The sequence below is a fragment of the Sphaeramia orbicularis genome, chromosome 5 (assembly GCF_902148855.1).
Source record: "Sphaeramia orbicularis chromosome 5, fSphaOr1.1, whole genome shotgun sequence".
In the NCBI taxonomy this organism is placed as follows: Eukaryota; Metazoa; Chordata; class Actinopteri; order Kurtiformes; family Apogonidae; genus Sphaeramia; species Sphaeramia orbicularis.
In genome coordinates, this window is record NC_043961.1 from 50,813,237 (window position 1) to 50,829,178 (window position 15,942).

The window sequence follows — 15,942 nt, forward strand, 5'->3', positions numbered from 1 at the left end:
TGTTTGTTTGTTTTTTTTAAATAAATCTCTTAAACCACTTCAGTGCTCCTCAAAACTCCAAAAAATTAAATAATTTTCAAAATGTTAACCCTTTAAATGCCGGTTTGAATACATAATTTCACTTCACTTTTGTTATTTATGAAACAAAAACACAAAAATGAGACATTTCTTACATAATGATTACTGGGGATGTGGGGCATTGCTGATGATTAGACTCTTGGATATGTCAAAAAGTAGCAACAGGGTAGATTTCATTGGTTTACTTTTTTTTATATATATATATATGAGATTGAAAAATGTGCTTTCAGTTTAGTTGAATGAGGCATTTTTTCACCATGATGGTCCTGCACTGCACAAAACTGTCAATGAAATGATATCAGTGTTACTATTAATCTTTGATATGTCCAAGACTCTGATATGAAACAATGCCACACCCCTTCACCGTGTAATATAGGTAAACTGTCTCATTTTTAAGTGTTTGTTTGTTTGTTTGTTTGTTTGTTTGTTTGTTTGTTTGTTTGTTTGTTTGTTTGTTTTAATGAGTGGCATCATGTATTCAAACTGGAATCTAAAGGGCTAAAATCCTGAAAATGACATTTAGTAGTTTAGAGCAAAGCTGGTTTAAGAGAGGTTTAAGAGATTTATGCAGAAAAAAAAAACAGAAAAATTATTGATATATAATGATTTTATAGCAGTATTTTGGATGTCCATTTTTCAATGAATGTTAACACTTTTGAGGATTGCGCTATGATTGTATTACTGATTGCTGCTCTCGTAAATGCATATGAAAAGTGAAATCCATTTATAATACTGTCTCTAATTTTATTAAACCAACACTTTGAGTGCAGTTTTGAACTAATTCTATTAAACAGATATTTTGTGCAACTGCATGATTCTTCTTTGAGCCACTTTGTCTATTTGTCAGCTTTATTTAATGTTTAATATTACTACTTTTGCTTGACATCCAAAAGAATTGATAATTTTGTCAATTTTATTTAACTGTGTTACTTAGAAACAATAGTAAAAGTGAAGTTGTACCCGTCTGTGTTTTAATATTGTATATGATGTTTTACTGATGCATTAATAGTCATGTTACAATTTACTGCGGAGGGTTTTTAAAGGAGTAGGTTTTTCTAATCTTTCAGTTTATGGCAAACATTCATAATCAACAACATGTTGAAATGTGTGGATTTTGACTGAACAAGAGGATGAAAAATGTGAACTTAACAAAATCTGTTACACAAATACAGTACAGTAAAAAATACAATATTTGCCTGTGAGATGTAATGAAGTAGAAGTATAAAGTAGTACACAATGGAAATCGTATATCTAATTTTAAGTGTCTCATATTTGTTATTAAATATTCTGCTTGAACAAAATGACTTTACACGCATCAAGAACTCTGAAGTCATGGTAAAAGAGCAGCTGTAAAATATAAAATGGTACACTTTTTTTCAGCTGCATTAACCTTTGAAAGGACACTTTTTATCACAACGTTTCATTTGGACCAGTGCTAGAAGAATTATAGTAGTAGACTAAGTAATATTAAAAGTAAAAGTTGGATAAAAAGTATAATACAGCTCAATACTATTAACAGCAGAGTGCTCCTGAATAGGGGTGTTAGAAAATATTGGTTCTGCAATATATCGCAATATTTCATTTCACAGTACTGTATCGATATTAAAACGTACTGTACTGATATTTTTAGGTGTTTATTCATATGCAGATATGATGGAGGTTCATTTTGATTTTTTGGTTTTCTTTGTTGTTTACATTTTATTTATTATTATTTAACACTGTTTTATTAAATAATGGTTGTTTGAAGCATCCTAAAAGCACTTTTTACTGTCTGAGAGGCAGATGGTAGTTCCTTTGTTGGGATTGCACAAAAATAATGTTATGATGTTAGTTCTGAACTAATAGAATATGAACATTTGAGCAGGATTTTAAACTATAATGTCTGTAAAACATAATTTCAGTTGTAAGACAAGGAAAGTTTGTGATATAGCATTAGCTCCTGTTGTGATCAAATAAAATGTGTTTAGTATTTGTGCATATTTCTGGTGTAATTTGATTCTTACAGGAAATGTTAATTTTTTAAAAAGATAGAAACAAAAAGTTGCTTTTTTAACAGTATCAGGATATATCATGATATACCGTACGGTGATCCTAACATTGTGATTTGTATCACATCACCAGATTCTTGCCAATACACAGCCCTACTCCTGAATGACCAGAATTAAACTTACTCAAAGCATGAACAACATTGGAGCAGACGGATACATTATCATTTCAACAGTAGGCTGCTTTAATGTGATTGGTCAGCTGGTTTCTTACCCACTCTGGGTTATTTAAGGTGAGCAGAGGTGGGGAATCCCAGTTCCACAGACTAAAAGTCCTGCCATGTATTGGGTCTACCTGTTCACTGACCACAGGTCACTCCACTAATTATCCCATCTACCTGGATGAGGAGCTGTACTCATCAAAATGAGCTGGTTCAGTGAGTGGTTGGAACAAATACATGACAGGACTTTTACTCTGTGGAGTTGGGATTTCCCATCTCTGAGGGTGAGGCACACCTCCAAAGTGAGAGGGGCGCAGGAAAACACCTGATTGTTTATAGATTATTTGGCAATGTAGAGGTCAGGACTAATGGATTTTGTCTAAACAAATATAAGTTTCCCTTCAACATGTCCTGCACGGTGTGACCTGAATTAGTTGATAAAATATAACACTAATCTGAAAAACCCAAATGTGAACTCAAGGAATTGATCCTCCTAAAAACTTAAAAACCTGCCTAGTTTTTCAGGATGAGCTGGGAGTGGGGGGCACTTTGTTTATTTCATTATACATTGAATTTTTTTTGTTTTTTTCTTTTTTTGTTGCACTCTAATTAGAGTGCTCTTTCATTTGTTGTTTTTGTATGCATGTGTGTATGTATGTGTAAATGTGTGTATATATGCATAGATGTTTATACTTAAACAAATGGTTATTCTGTGGTTGGAAGTGTCCTTTTTTCCTTCAATACAAATATTTTGGGGGGAAAAAATCTGCCCCGTTTCTTCCTGCAAACTGAGTGTAACTTTGCAGTAGCCAGTAGCCTAAAAAAGCAGATTGATCTGCAAATGATTCTAGACTTCTGGTAACTGTTTGCATGACAACTTGTTTGTTAAGCAAACACAAGGGCCAGGGTTATGATCCAGTTATAATCTGGCTTCTTTCCTTTATAAAGGGGTGGGTGTACGTTTTGCAAAAATAATTGGTCAGTGACAGTAACATAAAGCAGATCTGAGACAGACAGAGAGTCCGAGTCAGAATGAAGACCTTGTTCATTGCTGTTGTTGTGCTGAGTTTCACCTCAGTGTGCTGGTCTGCACCGCTGGCTTGTAATAACCTTCTGAAAGAAGTGGACAAAGGTCCAGATGTAAGTCTGATTCCACCCTGACAAATGTGTGGCATTGGCTTTTTCTGTGCTTTCAGTGTTTTATTGAAAAAATGTAAACTAGGCTAGCCTAATCTTAATGGTCCTTTTTTTCTCTTTTTTATGGGTATGTGTAAATGTACAATTATTTATAATCAGTGACAAAAAGAGAGTCATAACCATCTCATTTTGTGCTTTCACAGCTGGGTGGAAGATGGTACATAATAGCAGTGTCTTCTGATTCCTGCCTGGTTTCTTCTTTGATGAAGTTTTTACATCCAAGTGGGGTAGTGGACTTTACCCAGGAGGAAGCACCAAACATTTATGATATGGTCGCCACTGTTAAAATGTAATTATTGTTCTGTTTTTGTTTTGTGATAGATCAATTTTTGTTAAAATGCTTACTATTTGTGCAGTATGTCTAAATCAGTCTTTTTCTAAATGCTCTTTTTACACATGACATCTTTTTTGAATTCATGGCAGGTATGGATTTTGCAAGAATGAATCCCAAACATTATTGCATGACAACAACAGACTGATGTCGTATGACAAAAGCAGTAAGAAGTGTTATTATTTGGCTGCATGTACTGGTGTTTATGCCAACTTCTGACTTGTGCACTCCCATATTTTCTGTCTATTTGTGTCGTCATCCACAAAAGTTTCATTTCATTTTTTATCCTATTTTCTGTTTATTTATTACAAAATATAAAGAGTAAAGACAAAATAGATGGCAAATATTTAAAGACAGACAGTTGTATGGTAGATTTTAATATTTTAGTAAGGTATGAAGAATTTACATAACTTTACGTCTAATGCACTTCATGCTCTTGTTTGTTTTTTTTTTTCCTTTTTTAATCCTGCTGTTAACTAAACCTTTTCAGTTTTAATGCAAATGTGCTAGATGTGTTTATGCAACAAATACTTTTAACATTTAAACAGATATTTGTAAAGTATTATGACATTATTAAGACATATGTTGTGTGTTTCCAACAGCTCAACAAACAACTGTGACAGACTCACTGCTGCAAACTAGCTGCCCTGACTGCGTTATTGGAAAGACACTGAACTCCATGAACGTACTTTTCCTCTTCAGTAAGGACAAAATGAAATGAAACATAGAGAGATGTTATAATCAAACAGTAGTGAAATAATGATAACTAGAAAAGCACTCGGAGAGCACAGACCTCTGCCAAGGCAGATCAGTGCCACCCCCCAATCACCAAAATGTAATCATTTGTTCCTTGTGCCAGTATCAACATTTCCTGAAATTTTCATCTAAATCCATCCACAACTTTTTGACTTATCTTGCACACGGACAGACAGACAGACTAACCAACGCTGGCAAAATCATAACCTCCTTAGCGGAGGTAATAAAATATTGCTCCGTATGATAACCCATTAAAAACAACCTGTGAGATTAACTACCTGATCAATTGTAAAGTATTTTGCTAGTCAATACTTGTACCAATACATGGGTAAAATTTTGGTTTTTGCAGTTATCAGATACTGAGAGACAGATACAGATATTACTTAAAATAATTTCCCCTCTTTTTCAGGTCGGAGACAGAATGTCAATGATGATGAACTAAATGAGTTTGTGAAACAGGCTGAGTGTCTGAAATACAAGCGTCCAGTGGTTTTGAACACAGATCATGGTGAGATCCTTATTCCTCTGACTTTTATTCCTGTCATATTGTTGGACTTGAAATGTCATATTAACTTACTCTGACAAAACACAAGATGTAATTTTCTGTCATTTTCCTTAAAAAGCGATGTACACTGAGATATGAAATTCAGTGATACTATACCATTATAATGTTAATACAGATTGAGCACCTTTGCATTTTTCTAGGTATTTTTGTCAGTTGTCACATAAATTTACAGAGTAATACAGTAAAATTTCATCATTCTGGTCTCTCCACAGACTATGAAAACTGCAAGCCTGTGGAAGAAGCAAATGAAGACCTTGACCCTGCAGTTCAAGCCCTACTTACTCAGAGGATGGAAGACTTTCGTGAAGCAGTGATCAACTGCATCAAGAATTATTTCATGTCTTTGTATCAATCTATTGCAAATGTTTGGTCCTGAATGGATCCTGTCTCTTGCCAATATGTCTGAAAAATTTGATGGATTAAAAAAAGCAAAGACAAACCTCTTACTGTCTCATCCACTCATCTTCTAAATGTGGGGCTATGCTGATGATAATGATGGTATGTATCACTTCTGCAGGTATAAACTATCATGAGCATGTCCGTCTGTCTGTCTGTGACACGTCTGGTAAACACTCTGACCCTGGAAAAAAAACACAGCTGGAATCTTAAAATGTTTACCATACATGCATCATGTATAGAGCTTGGACAAATTCTGAAATGGATGACCTTAACCTATTTTGTGACCTACTTTTCCAAGGTCAGATGTCTGAAATGCAGAAAGAACTTTCTGTATTTGTACAGGAGGGGGCGCTCCACTGTGTGACACCCAACAGATTCAGTTCAAATTCATGAAAATCAACTCTTCACTTCATTCCAAGTTCTCACCATATTTTTGCCTGATTTTCAGGATGAGGGGGTCTTCCTGTGCTCTGGTTTTATAATATTATATGTTTGCATAAATCACATGGGCAGCACAAATATGATCTTTTCAATTCTACTTTGTTCCACTTCCATATGCGGTCCCAAACCAGACACAGGACAGATATTTTTAGTGTGGCTTCAGTCTGAACAGTCATATCAGTTTGCATGTGAGCTTTGTCACAATAGTGACTGAAGTAAGTGAAATTATGGGATGGAATCTGTTTCAGTGAAGATGTTTAAATCCCCGACCCCACATTCCCCTGCACATAGAAGCAGTGTCTACTGTTCTACAAAAAGCCATTATTAAAAAAATGACAAAAGGGCTTTCTGTTTTTTCTCCTCATCCTCGTCAGATGCTCACAAATCCATTGTTTGTAACGCTCCACTCCAGTGTCGAGTCCTCCATATATATCAGAGTCGTGACACTTCCATAGACTTTCATTGTCAAAGAAATATGCACCTTCTTCCGGGTCATGGAGGGGTCAATAAGTTATACTTCCTCCCACTCCTTTTCGAATGTGCAAATTAAGTCATACTTCGTTTTCATGTATATGTATAGGTTTTTGTTTTTTGTTAGTTTTTGTTTTCTTATAATCTGTTTCATTTGTAAAGACTAAGTAGGATTACTTTGTTTTGTTGCATGTTCAAAATAAACTAAACTAAACTTCCTACAGACATGCAGCTGTCATTCCTGTAACACATAGGGAAGTACATTTCTTGGATATTTTATTAAGAATACTGTTTTTATTGTGCATCCACTACATACAGTTCATATTTTCAGCTCAGTTCAAATACTGATAGTGAGAAGAGTATTGTACACAAATGTCCTCATGACAGACACAAAACAAACACAAAGTGTACCTCCACAACAAAACATTGCACAAAAAGCAGGTGCAGTGTCATTGTATATATGAGCTGAGAAATGGCTGAAGCAGCGTATAAAAATAAAATGCATCTTACAACAAAACCAATAAACTCAATCCCATAACAAACCTGAAGTCGCTGAACTGTGAACTAATGAGTGTAACTTTACAGTAGCCAAGAGCCCAAAAAATAGGATCTTGCATATGATTCTAGACTAATGGTAACTGTTTGCATGACCACTTGTTTGATAAGCAAACACAAGGGCCAGGGTTATGATCCAGTTATAATCTGGCTTCTTTCCTTTATAAAGGGGTGGGTGTACGTTTTACAAAAGTCATTGGTCAGTGACAGTAACATAAAGCAGATCTGAGACAGACAGAGAGTCCGAGTCAGAATGAAGACCTTGTTCATTGCTGTTGTTGTGCTGAGTTTCACCTCAGTGTGCTGGTCTGCACCACTGGCTTGTAATAACCTTCTGAGAGAAGTGGACAAAGGTCCAGATGTAAGTCTGATTTCACCCTGACAAATGTGTGGCATTGGCTTTTTCTGTGCTTTCAGTGTTTTATTGAAAAAATGTAAACGAGGCTAGCCTAATCTTAATGGTCCTCTTTTCTTTTTTATGGGTATGTGTAAATGTACAATTATTTACAATCAGCGACAAAAAGAGAGTCATAACCATCTCATTTTGTGCTTTCACAGCTGGGTGGAAGATGGTACTTGATAGCAGTGTCTTCTGATTCCTGCCTGGTTTCTTCTGCGATGAAGTTTTTACATCCAAGTGGGGTAGTGGACTTTACCCAGGAGGAAGCACCAAACGTTTATGATATGGTCTACACTATTAAAATGTAATTACTGTTCTGTTTCTGTTTTGTGATAGATTATTTTTTGTTAAAATGCTTACTATTTGTGCAGTATGTCTAAATCAGTGTTTTTTTAAATGCTCTTTTTACCCATGACATCTTTTTTGAATTCATGGCAGGTATGGATTTTGCAAGAATGAATCCCAAACATTATTGCATGACAACAACAGACTGATGTCGTATGACAAAAGCAGTAAGAAGTGTTATTATTTGGCTGCATGTACTGGTGTTTATGCCAACTTCTGACTTGTGCACTCCCGTATTTTCTGTCTATTTATGTCGTCATCCACAAAAGTTTCATTTCACTTTTTATTCTATTTTCTATTTATTCATTACAAAATATAAAGAGTAAAGACAAAATAGAAGGCAAATATTTAAATTGAGACAGTTGTATGGTAGACTTTAATATTTTAGTAAGGTATGAAGAATTTACATAACATTACGTCTAATGCACTGCATGATCTTGTTGTATTTTTTTTTTTTCTTTTTTTAATCCTGCTGTTAACTAAACCTTTTCAGTTTTAATGCAAATGTGCTAGATGTGTTTATGCAACAAATACTTTTAACATTTAAACAGATATTTGTAAAGTATTATGATATAATTAAGACATATGTTGTGTGTTTCCAACAGCTCAACAAACAACTGTGACAGACTCACTGCTGCAAACTAGCTGCCCTGACTGCTTTATTGGAAAGACACTGAACTCCATGAACGCACTTTTCCTCCTCAGTAAGGACAAAATGAAATGAAACATAGAGAGATGTTATAACCAAACACTAGTGAAATAATGATGATAAAATATTGCTCTGTGTGATAACCCATTAAAAACAACCTGTGAGATTACCTACCTGATCAATTGTAAAGTATTTTGCTAGTCAATACTTGTACCAATACATGTGTAAAATTTAGGTTTTTGCAGTTATCAGATACTGAGAGACAGATACAGATATTACTTAAAATAATTTCCCCTCTTTTTCAGGTCGGAGACAGAATGTCAATGATGATGAACTAAATGAGTTTGTGAAACAGGCTGAGTGTCTGAAATACAAGCGTCCAGTGGTTTTCAACACAGATCATGGTGAGATCCTTATTCCTCTGACTTTTATTCCTGTCACATTGGTGGACTTGAAATGTCACATTAACTTACTCTGACAAAACACAAGATGTAATTTTCTGTCATTTTCCTTAAAAAGCGATGTACACTGAGATATGAAATTCAGTGATACTATACCATCATAATATTAATACAGATTGAGCTCCTTCGCATTTTTCTAAGTATTTTTGTCAGTTGTCACATAAATTTACAGAGTAATACAGTAAAATTTCATCATTCTGGTCTCTCCACAGACTATGAAAACTGCAAGCCTGTGGAAGAAGCAAATGAAGAAGTTGACCCTGCAGTTCAAGCCCTACTTACTCAGAAAGTGGAAGACTTTCGTGAAGCAGTGATCAACTGCATCAAGAATTATTTCATGTCTTTGTATCAATCCATTGCAAATGTTTGGTCCTGAATGGATCCTGTCTCTTGCCAATATGTCTGAAACATTTGATGGATTAAAAAAGCAAAGACAAACCTCTTACTGTCTCATCCACTCATCTTCTAAATGTGGGGCTATGCTGATGATAATGATGGTATGTATCACTTCTGCAGGTATAAACTATCATGAGCATGTCCGTCTGTCTGTCTGTGACACGTCTGGTAAACACTCTGACCCTGGAAAAAAAACACGGCTGGAATCTTAAAATGTTTACCATACATGCATCATGTATAGAGCTTGGACAAATTCTGAAATGGATGACCTTAACCTATTTTGTGACCTGCTTTTCCAAGGTCAGATGTCTGAAATGCAGAAAGAACTTTCTGTATTTGTACAGGAGGGGGCGCTCCACTGTGTGACACCCAACAGATTCAGTTCAAATTCATGAAAATCAACTCTTCACTTCATTCCAAGTTCTCACCATATTTTTGCCTGATTTTCAGGATGAGGGGGTCTTCCTGTGCTCTGGTTTTATAATATTATATGTTTGCATAAATCACATGGGCAGCACAAATATGATCTTTTCAATTCTACTTTGTTCCACTTCCATATGCGGTCCCAAACCAGACACAGGACAGATATTTTTAGTGTGGCTTCAGTCTGAACAGTCATATCAGTTTGCATGTGAGCTTTGTCACAATAGTGACTGAAGTAAGTGAAATTATGGGATGGAATCTGTTTCAGTGAAGATGTTTAAATCCCCGACCCCACATTCCCCTGCACATAGAAGCAGTGTCTACTGTTCTACAAAAAGCCATTATTAAAAAAATGACAAAAGGGCTTTCTGTTTTTTCTCCTCATCCTCGTCAGATGCTCACAAATCCATTGTTTGTAACGCTCCACTCCAGTGTCGAGTCCTCCATATATATCAGAGTCGTGACACTTCCATAGACTTTCATTGTCAAAGAAATATGCACCTTCTTCCGGGTCATGGAGGGGTCAATAAGTTATACTTCCTCCCACTCCTTTTCGAATGTGCAAATTAAGTCATACTTCGTTTTCATGTATATGTATAGGTTTTTGTTTTTTGTTAGTTTTTGTTTTCTTATAATCTGTTTCATTTGTAAAGACTAAGTAGGATTACTTTGTTTTGTTGCATGTTCAAAATAAACTAAACTAAACTTCCTACAGACATGCAGCTGTCATTCCTGTAACACATAGGGAAGTACATTTCTTGGATATTTTATTAAGAATACTGTTTTTATTGTGCATCCACTACATACAGTTCATATTTTCAGCTCAGTTCAAATACTGATAGTGAGAAGAGTATTGTACACAAATGTCCTCATGACAGACACAAAACAAACACAAAGTGTACCTCCACAACAAAACATTGCACAAAAAGCAGGTGCAGTGTCATTGTATATATGAGCTGAGAAATGGCTGAAGCAGCGTATAAAAATAAAATGCATCTTACAACAAAACCAATAAACTCAATCCCATAACAAACCTGAAGTCGCTGAACTGTGAACTAATGAGTGTAACTTTACAGTAGCCAAGAGCCCAAAAATAGGATCTTGCATATGATTCTAGACTAATGGTAACTGTTTGCATGACCACTTGTTTGATAAGCAAACACAAGGGCCAGGGTTATGATCCAGTTATAATCTGGCTTCTTTCCTTTATAAAGGGGTGGGTGTACGTTTTACAAAAGTCATTGGTCAGTGACAGTAACATAAAGCAGATCTGAGACAGACAGAGAGTCCGAGTCAGAATGAAGACCTTGTTCATTGCTGTTGTTGTGCTGAGTTTCACCTCAGTGTGCTGGTCTGCACCACTGGCTTGTAATAACCTTCTGAGAGAAGTGGACAAAGGTCCAGATGTAAGTCTGATTTCACCCTGACAAATGTGTGGCATTGGCTTTTTCTGTGCTTTCAGTGTTTTATTGAAAAAATGTAAACGAGGCTAGCCTAATCTTAATGGTCCTCTTTTCTTTTTTATGGGTATGTGTAAATGTACAATTATTTACAATCAGCGACAAAAAGAGAGTCATAACCATCTCATTTTGTGCTTTCACAGCTGGGTGGAAGATGGTACTTGATAGCAGTGTCTTCTGATTCCTGCCTGATTTCTTCTGCGATGAAGTTTTTACATCCAAGTGGGGTAGTGGACTTTACCCAGGAGGAAGCACCAAACGTTTATGATATGGTCTACACTATTAAAATGTAATTACTGTTCTGTTTCTGTTTTGTGATAGATTATTTTTTGTTCAAATGCTTACTATTTGTGCAGTATGTCTAAATCAGTGTTTTTTTAAATGCTCTTTTTACCCATGACATCTTTTTTGAATTCATGGCAGGTATGGATTTTGCAAGAATGAATCCCAAACATTATTGCATGACAACAACAGACTGATGTCGTATGACAAAAGCAGTAAGAAGTGTTATTATTTGGCTGCATGTACTGGTGTTTATGCCAACTTCTGACTTGTGCACTCCCGTATTTTCTGTCTATTTATGTCGTCATCCACAAAAGTTTCATTTCACTTTTTATTCTATTTTCTATTTATTCATTACAAAATATAAAGAGTAAAGACAAAATAGAAGGCAAATATTTAAATTGAGACAGTTGTATGGTAGACTTTAATATTTTAGTAAGGTATGAAGAATTTACATAACATTACGTCTAATGCACTGCATGATCTTGTTGTATTTTTTTTTTTCTTTTTTTAATCCTGCTGTTAACTAAACCTTTTCAGTTTTAATGCAAATGTGCTAGATGTGTTTATGCAACAAATACTTTTAACATTTAAACAGATATTTGTAAAGTATTATGATATAATTAAGACATATGTTGTGTGTTTCCAACAGCTCAACAAACAACTGTGACAGACTCACTGCTGCAAACTAGCTGCCCTGACTGCTTTATTGGAAAGACACTGAACTCCATGAACGCACTTTTCCTCCTCAGTAAGGACAAAATGAAATGAAACAGAGAGAGATGTTATAACCAAACACTAGTGAAATAATGATGATAAAATATTGCTCTGTGTGATAACCCATTAAAAACAACCTGTGAGATTACCTACCTGATCAATTGTAAAGTATTTTGCTAGTCAATACTTGTACCAATACATGTGTAAAATTTAGGTTTTTGCAGTTATCAGATACTGAGAGACAGATACAGATATTACTTAAAATAATTTCCCCTCTTTTTCAGGTCGGAGACAGAATGTCAATGATGATGAACTAAATGAGTTTGTGAAACAGGCTGAGTGTCTGAAATACAAGCGTCCAGTGGTTTTCAACACAGATCATGGTGAGATCCTTATTCCTCTGACTTTTATTCCTGTCACATTGGTGGACTTGAAATGTCACATTAACTTACTCTGACAAAACACAAGATGTAATTTTCTGTCATTTTCCTTAAAAAGCGATGTACACTGAGATATGAAATTCAGTGATACTATACCATCATAATATTAATACAGATTGAGCTCCTTCGCATTTTTCTAAGTATTTTTGTCAGTTGTCACATAAATTTACAGAGTAATACAGTAAAATTTCATCATTCTGGTCTCTCCACAGACTATGAAAACTGCAAGCCTGTGGAAGAAGCAAATGAAGAAGTTGACCCTGCAGTTCAAGCCCTACTTACTCAGAAAGTGGAAGACTTTCGTGAAGCAGTGATCAACTGCATCAAGAATTATTTCATGTCTTTGTATCAATCCATTGCAAATGTTTGGTCCTGAATGGATCCTGTCTCTTGCCAATATGTCTGAAACATTTGATGGATTAAAAAAGCAAAGACAAACCTCTTACTGTCTCATCCACTCATCTTCTAAATGTGGGGCTATGCTGATGATAATGATGGTATGTATCACTTCTGCAGGTATAAACTATCATGAGCATGTCCGTCTGTCTGTCTGTGACACGTCTGGTAAACACTCTGACCCTGGAAAAAAAACACGGCTGGAATCTTAAAATGTTTACCATACATGCATCATGTATAGAGCTTGGACAAATTCTGAAATGGATGACCTTAACCTATTTTGTGACCTGCTTTTCCAAGGTCAGATGTCTGAAATGCAGAAAGAACTTTCTGTATTTGTACAGGAGGGGGCGCTCCACTGTGTGACACCCAACAGATTCAGTTCAAATTCATGAAAATCAACTCTTCACTTCATTCCAAGTTCTCACCATATTTTTGCCTGATTTTCAGGATGAGGGGGTCTTCCTGTGCTCTGGTTTTATAATATTATATGTTTGCATAAATCACATGGGCAGCACAAATATGATCTTTTCAATTCTACTTTGTTCCACTTCCATATGCGGTCCCAAACCAGACACAGGACAGATATTTTAGTGTGGCTTCAGTCTGAACAGTCATATCAGTTTGCATGTGAGCTTTGTCACAATAGTGACTGAAGTAAGTGAAATTATGGGATGGAATCTGTTTCAGTGAAGATGTTTAAATCCCCGACCCCACATTCCCCTGCACATAGAAGCAGTGTCTACTGCTCTACAAAAAGCCATTATTAAAAAAATGAAAAAAGGGCTTTCTGTTTTTTCTCCTCATCCTCGTCAGATGCTCACAAATCCATTGTTTGTAACGCTCCACTCCAGTGTCGAGTCCTCCATATATATCAGAGTCGTGACACTTCCATAGACTTTCATTGTCAAAGAAATATGCACCTTCTTCCGGGTCATGGAGGGGTCAATAAGTTATACTTCCTCCCACTCCTTATTGAATGTGCAAATTAAGTCATACTTCGTTTTCATGTATATGTATAGGTTTTTGTTTTTTGTTAGTTTTTGTTTTCTTATAATCTGTTTCATTTGTAAAGACTAAGTAGGATTACTTTGTTTTGTTGCATGTTCAAAATAAACTAAACTAAACTTCCTACAGACATGCAGCTGTCATTCCTGTAACACATAGGGAAGTACATTTCTTGGATATTTTATTAAGAATACTGTTTTTATTGTGCATCCACTACATACAGTTCATATTTTCAGCTCAGTTCAAATACTGATAGTGAGAAGAGTATTGTACACAAATGTCCTCATGACAGACACAAAACAAACACAAAGTGTACCTCCACACAAAACATTGCGCAAAAAGCAGGTGCAATGTCATTGTATATATGAGCTAAGAAATGGCTAAAGCAGCGTATATAAATAAATAAATAACAAATAAAATGCATCTTACAACAAAACCAATAAACTCAATCAAATAACGAGCCTTAAGTCGCTGAACTGTGAACTAATGAGTGTAACTTTACAGTAGCCAAGAGCCCAAAAAATAGGATCTTGCATTTGATTCTAGACTTCTGGTAACTGTTTGCATGACCACTTGTTTGATAAGCAAACACAAGGGTCAGGGTTTTGATCCAGTTATAATCTGGCTTCTTTCCTTTATAAAAGGGTGGGTGTATGTTTTACAAAAGTAACTGGTCAGTGACAGCAACATAAAGCAGATCTGAGACAGACAGAGAGTCCGAGTCAGAATGAAGACCTTGTTCATTGCTGTTGTTGTGCTGAGTTTCACCTCAGTGTGCTGGTCTGCACCGCTGGCTTGTAATAACCTTCTGAGAGAAGTGGACAAAGGTCCAGATGTAAGTCTGATTTCACCCTGACAAATGTGTGGCATTGGCTTTTTCTGTGCTTTCAGTGTTTTATTGAAAAAATGTAAACTGGGCCAACCCAATCTTAATGGTCCTTTTTTCTTTTTTATGGGTATGTGTAAACATACAATTATTTACAATCAGTGACAAAAAGAGAGTCATAACCATCTCATTTTGTGCTTTCACAGCTGGGTGGAAGATGGTACTTAATAGCAGTGTCTTTTGATTCCTGCCTGGTTTCTTCTCTGATGAAGTTTTTACATCCAAGTGCGACAGTGGACTTTACCCAGGAGGAAGCACCAAACGTTTATGATATCGGCTTCACTATTAAAATGTAATTACTGTTCTGTTTCTGTTTTGTGTTAGATTAATTTTTGTTAAAATGCTTACTATTTGTGCAGTATGTCTAAATCAGTGTTTTTTTAAACGCTTTTTTAACCCATGACATCTTTTTTGAATTCATGGCAGGTATGGATTTTGCAAGAATGGATCCCAAACATTATTGCACGACAACAAAAGACTGATGTCGTTTGACATAAGCAGTAAGAATTGTTATTATTTGGCTGCATGTACTGGTGTTTATGCCAACTTCCGACTTGTGCACTCCCATATTTTCTCTCTATTTGTGTCGTCATTCGCAAAAGTTTCATTTCACTTTTTATCCTATTTTCTGTTTATTTATTACGCAATATAAAAAGAGTAAAGACAAAATAGAAAGCAAATTTTTAAAGAGAGGCAGTTGTATGGTAGATTTTATTATTTTAGTAAGGTATGACGAATTTACATGAAATTACATCTAATGCACTTCATGCTATTATTACCTCTGCCAATCAGGTTATGTTTTTGTCGGTGTTGGTTTGTCTGTCTGTTCGTCTGTCTGTTTGTGTGCAAGATAACTCAAAAAGTTATGAATGGATTTGGATGAAAATGTCAGGAAATGTTCATACTGGCACAAGGAACAAATGATTAAATTTGGGTGGTGATCGGAGGTGGGGGGGCCATGGGGGCCCACTGATCTGCCTTGGCAGAGGTCTGCGCTCTCTGAGTGCTTCTAGTTATATATTTCTCTTTTTTTAATCCTGCTGTTAACTAAACCTTTTCAGTTTTAATGCAAATGTGCTT

At 35.6% G+C, this 15,942-nt stretch overlaps 2 protein-coding genes across 2 annotated transcripts; both read left to right on the plus strand.

The window, feature by feature from the left end:
- Positions 1 to 3,194: 3,194 nt before the first annotated feature.
- Positions 3,195 to 5,575, plus strand: LOC115419100 (uncharacterized). The gene is made up of 6 exons (XM_030133723.1): positions 3,195 to 3,424; positions 3,625 to 3,770; positions 3,905 to 3,978; positions 4,415 to 4,513; positions 4,978 to 5,076; positions 5,346 to 5,575. Exons 1-6 carry the CDS (start codon positions 3,317 to 3,319, stop codon positions 5,507 to 5,509), a joined length of 690 nt encoding a protein of 229 aa, XP_029989583.1. The 5' UTR covers positions 3,195 to 3,316; the 3' UTR covers positions 5,510 to 5,575.
- A 2,271-nt stretch (positions 5,576 to 7,846) lies between these two features.
- On the plus strand, positions 7,847 to 12,948 carry LOC115419950 (uncharacterized). Its single transcript, XM_030135020.1, has 8 exons — positions 7,847 to 7,911; positions 8,350 to 8,448; positions 8,699 to 8,797; positions 9,067 to 9,199; positions 11,557 to 11,630; positions 12,068 to 12,166; positions 12,417 to 12,515; positions 12,785 to 12,948. Exons 1-8 carry the CDS (start codon positions 7,893 to 7,895, stop codon positions 12,946 to 12,948), a joined length of 786 nt encoding a protein of 261 aa, XP_029990880.1. The 5' UTR covers positions 7,847 to 7,892.
- The last annotated feature ends 2,994 nt before the right edge of the window (positions 12,949 to 15,942 follow it).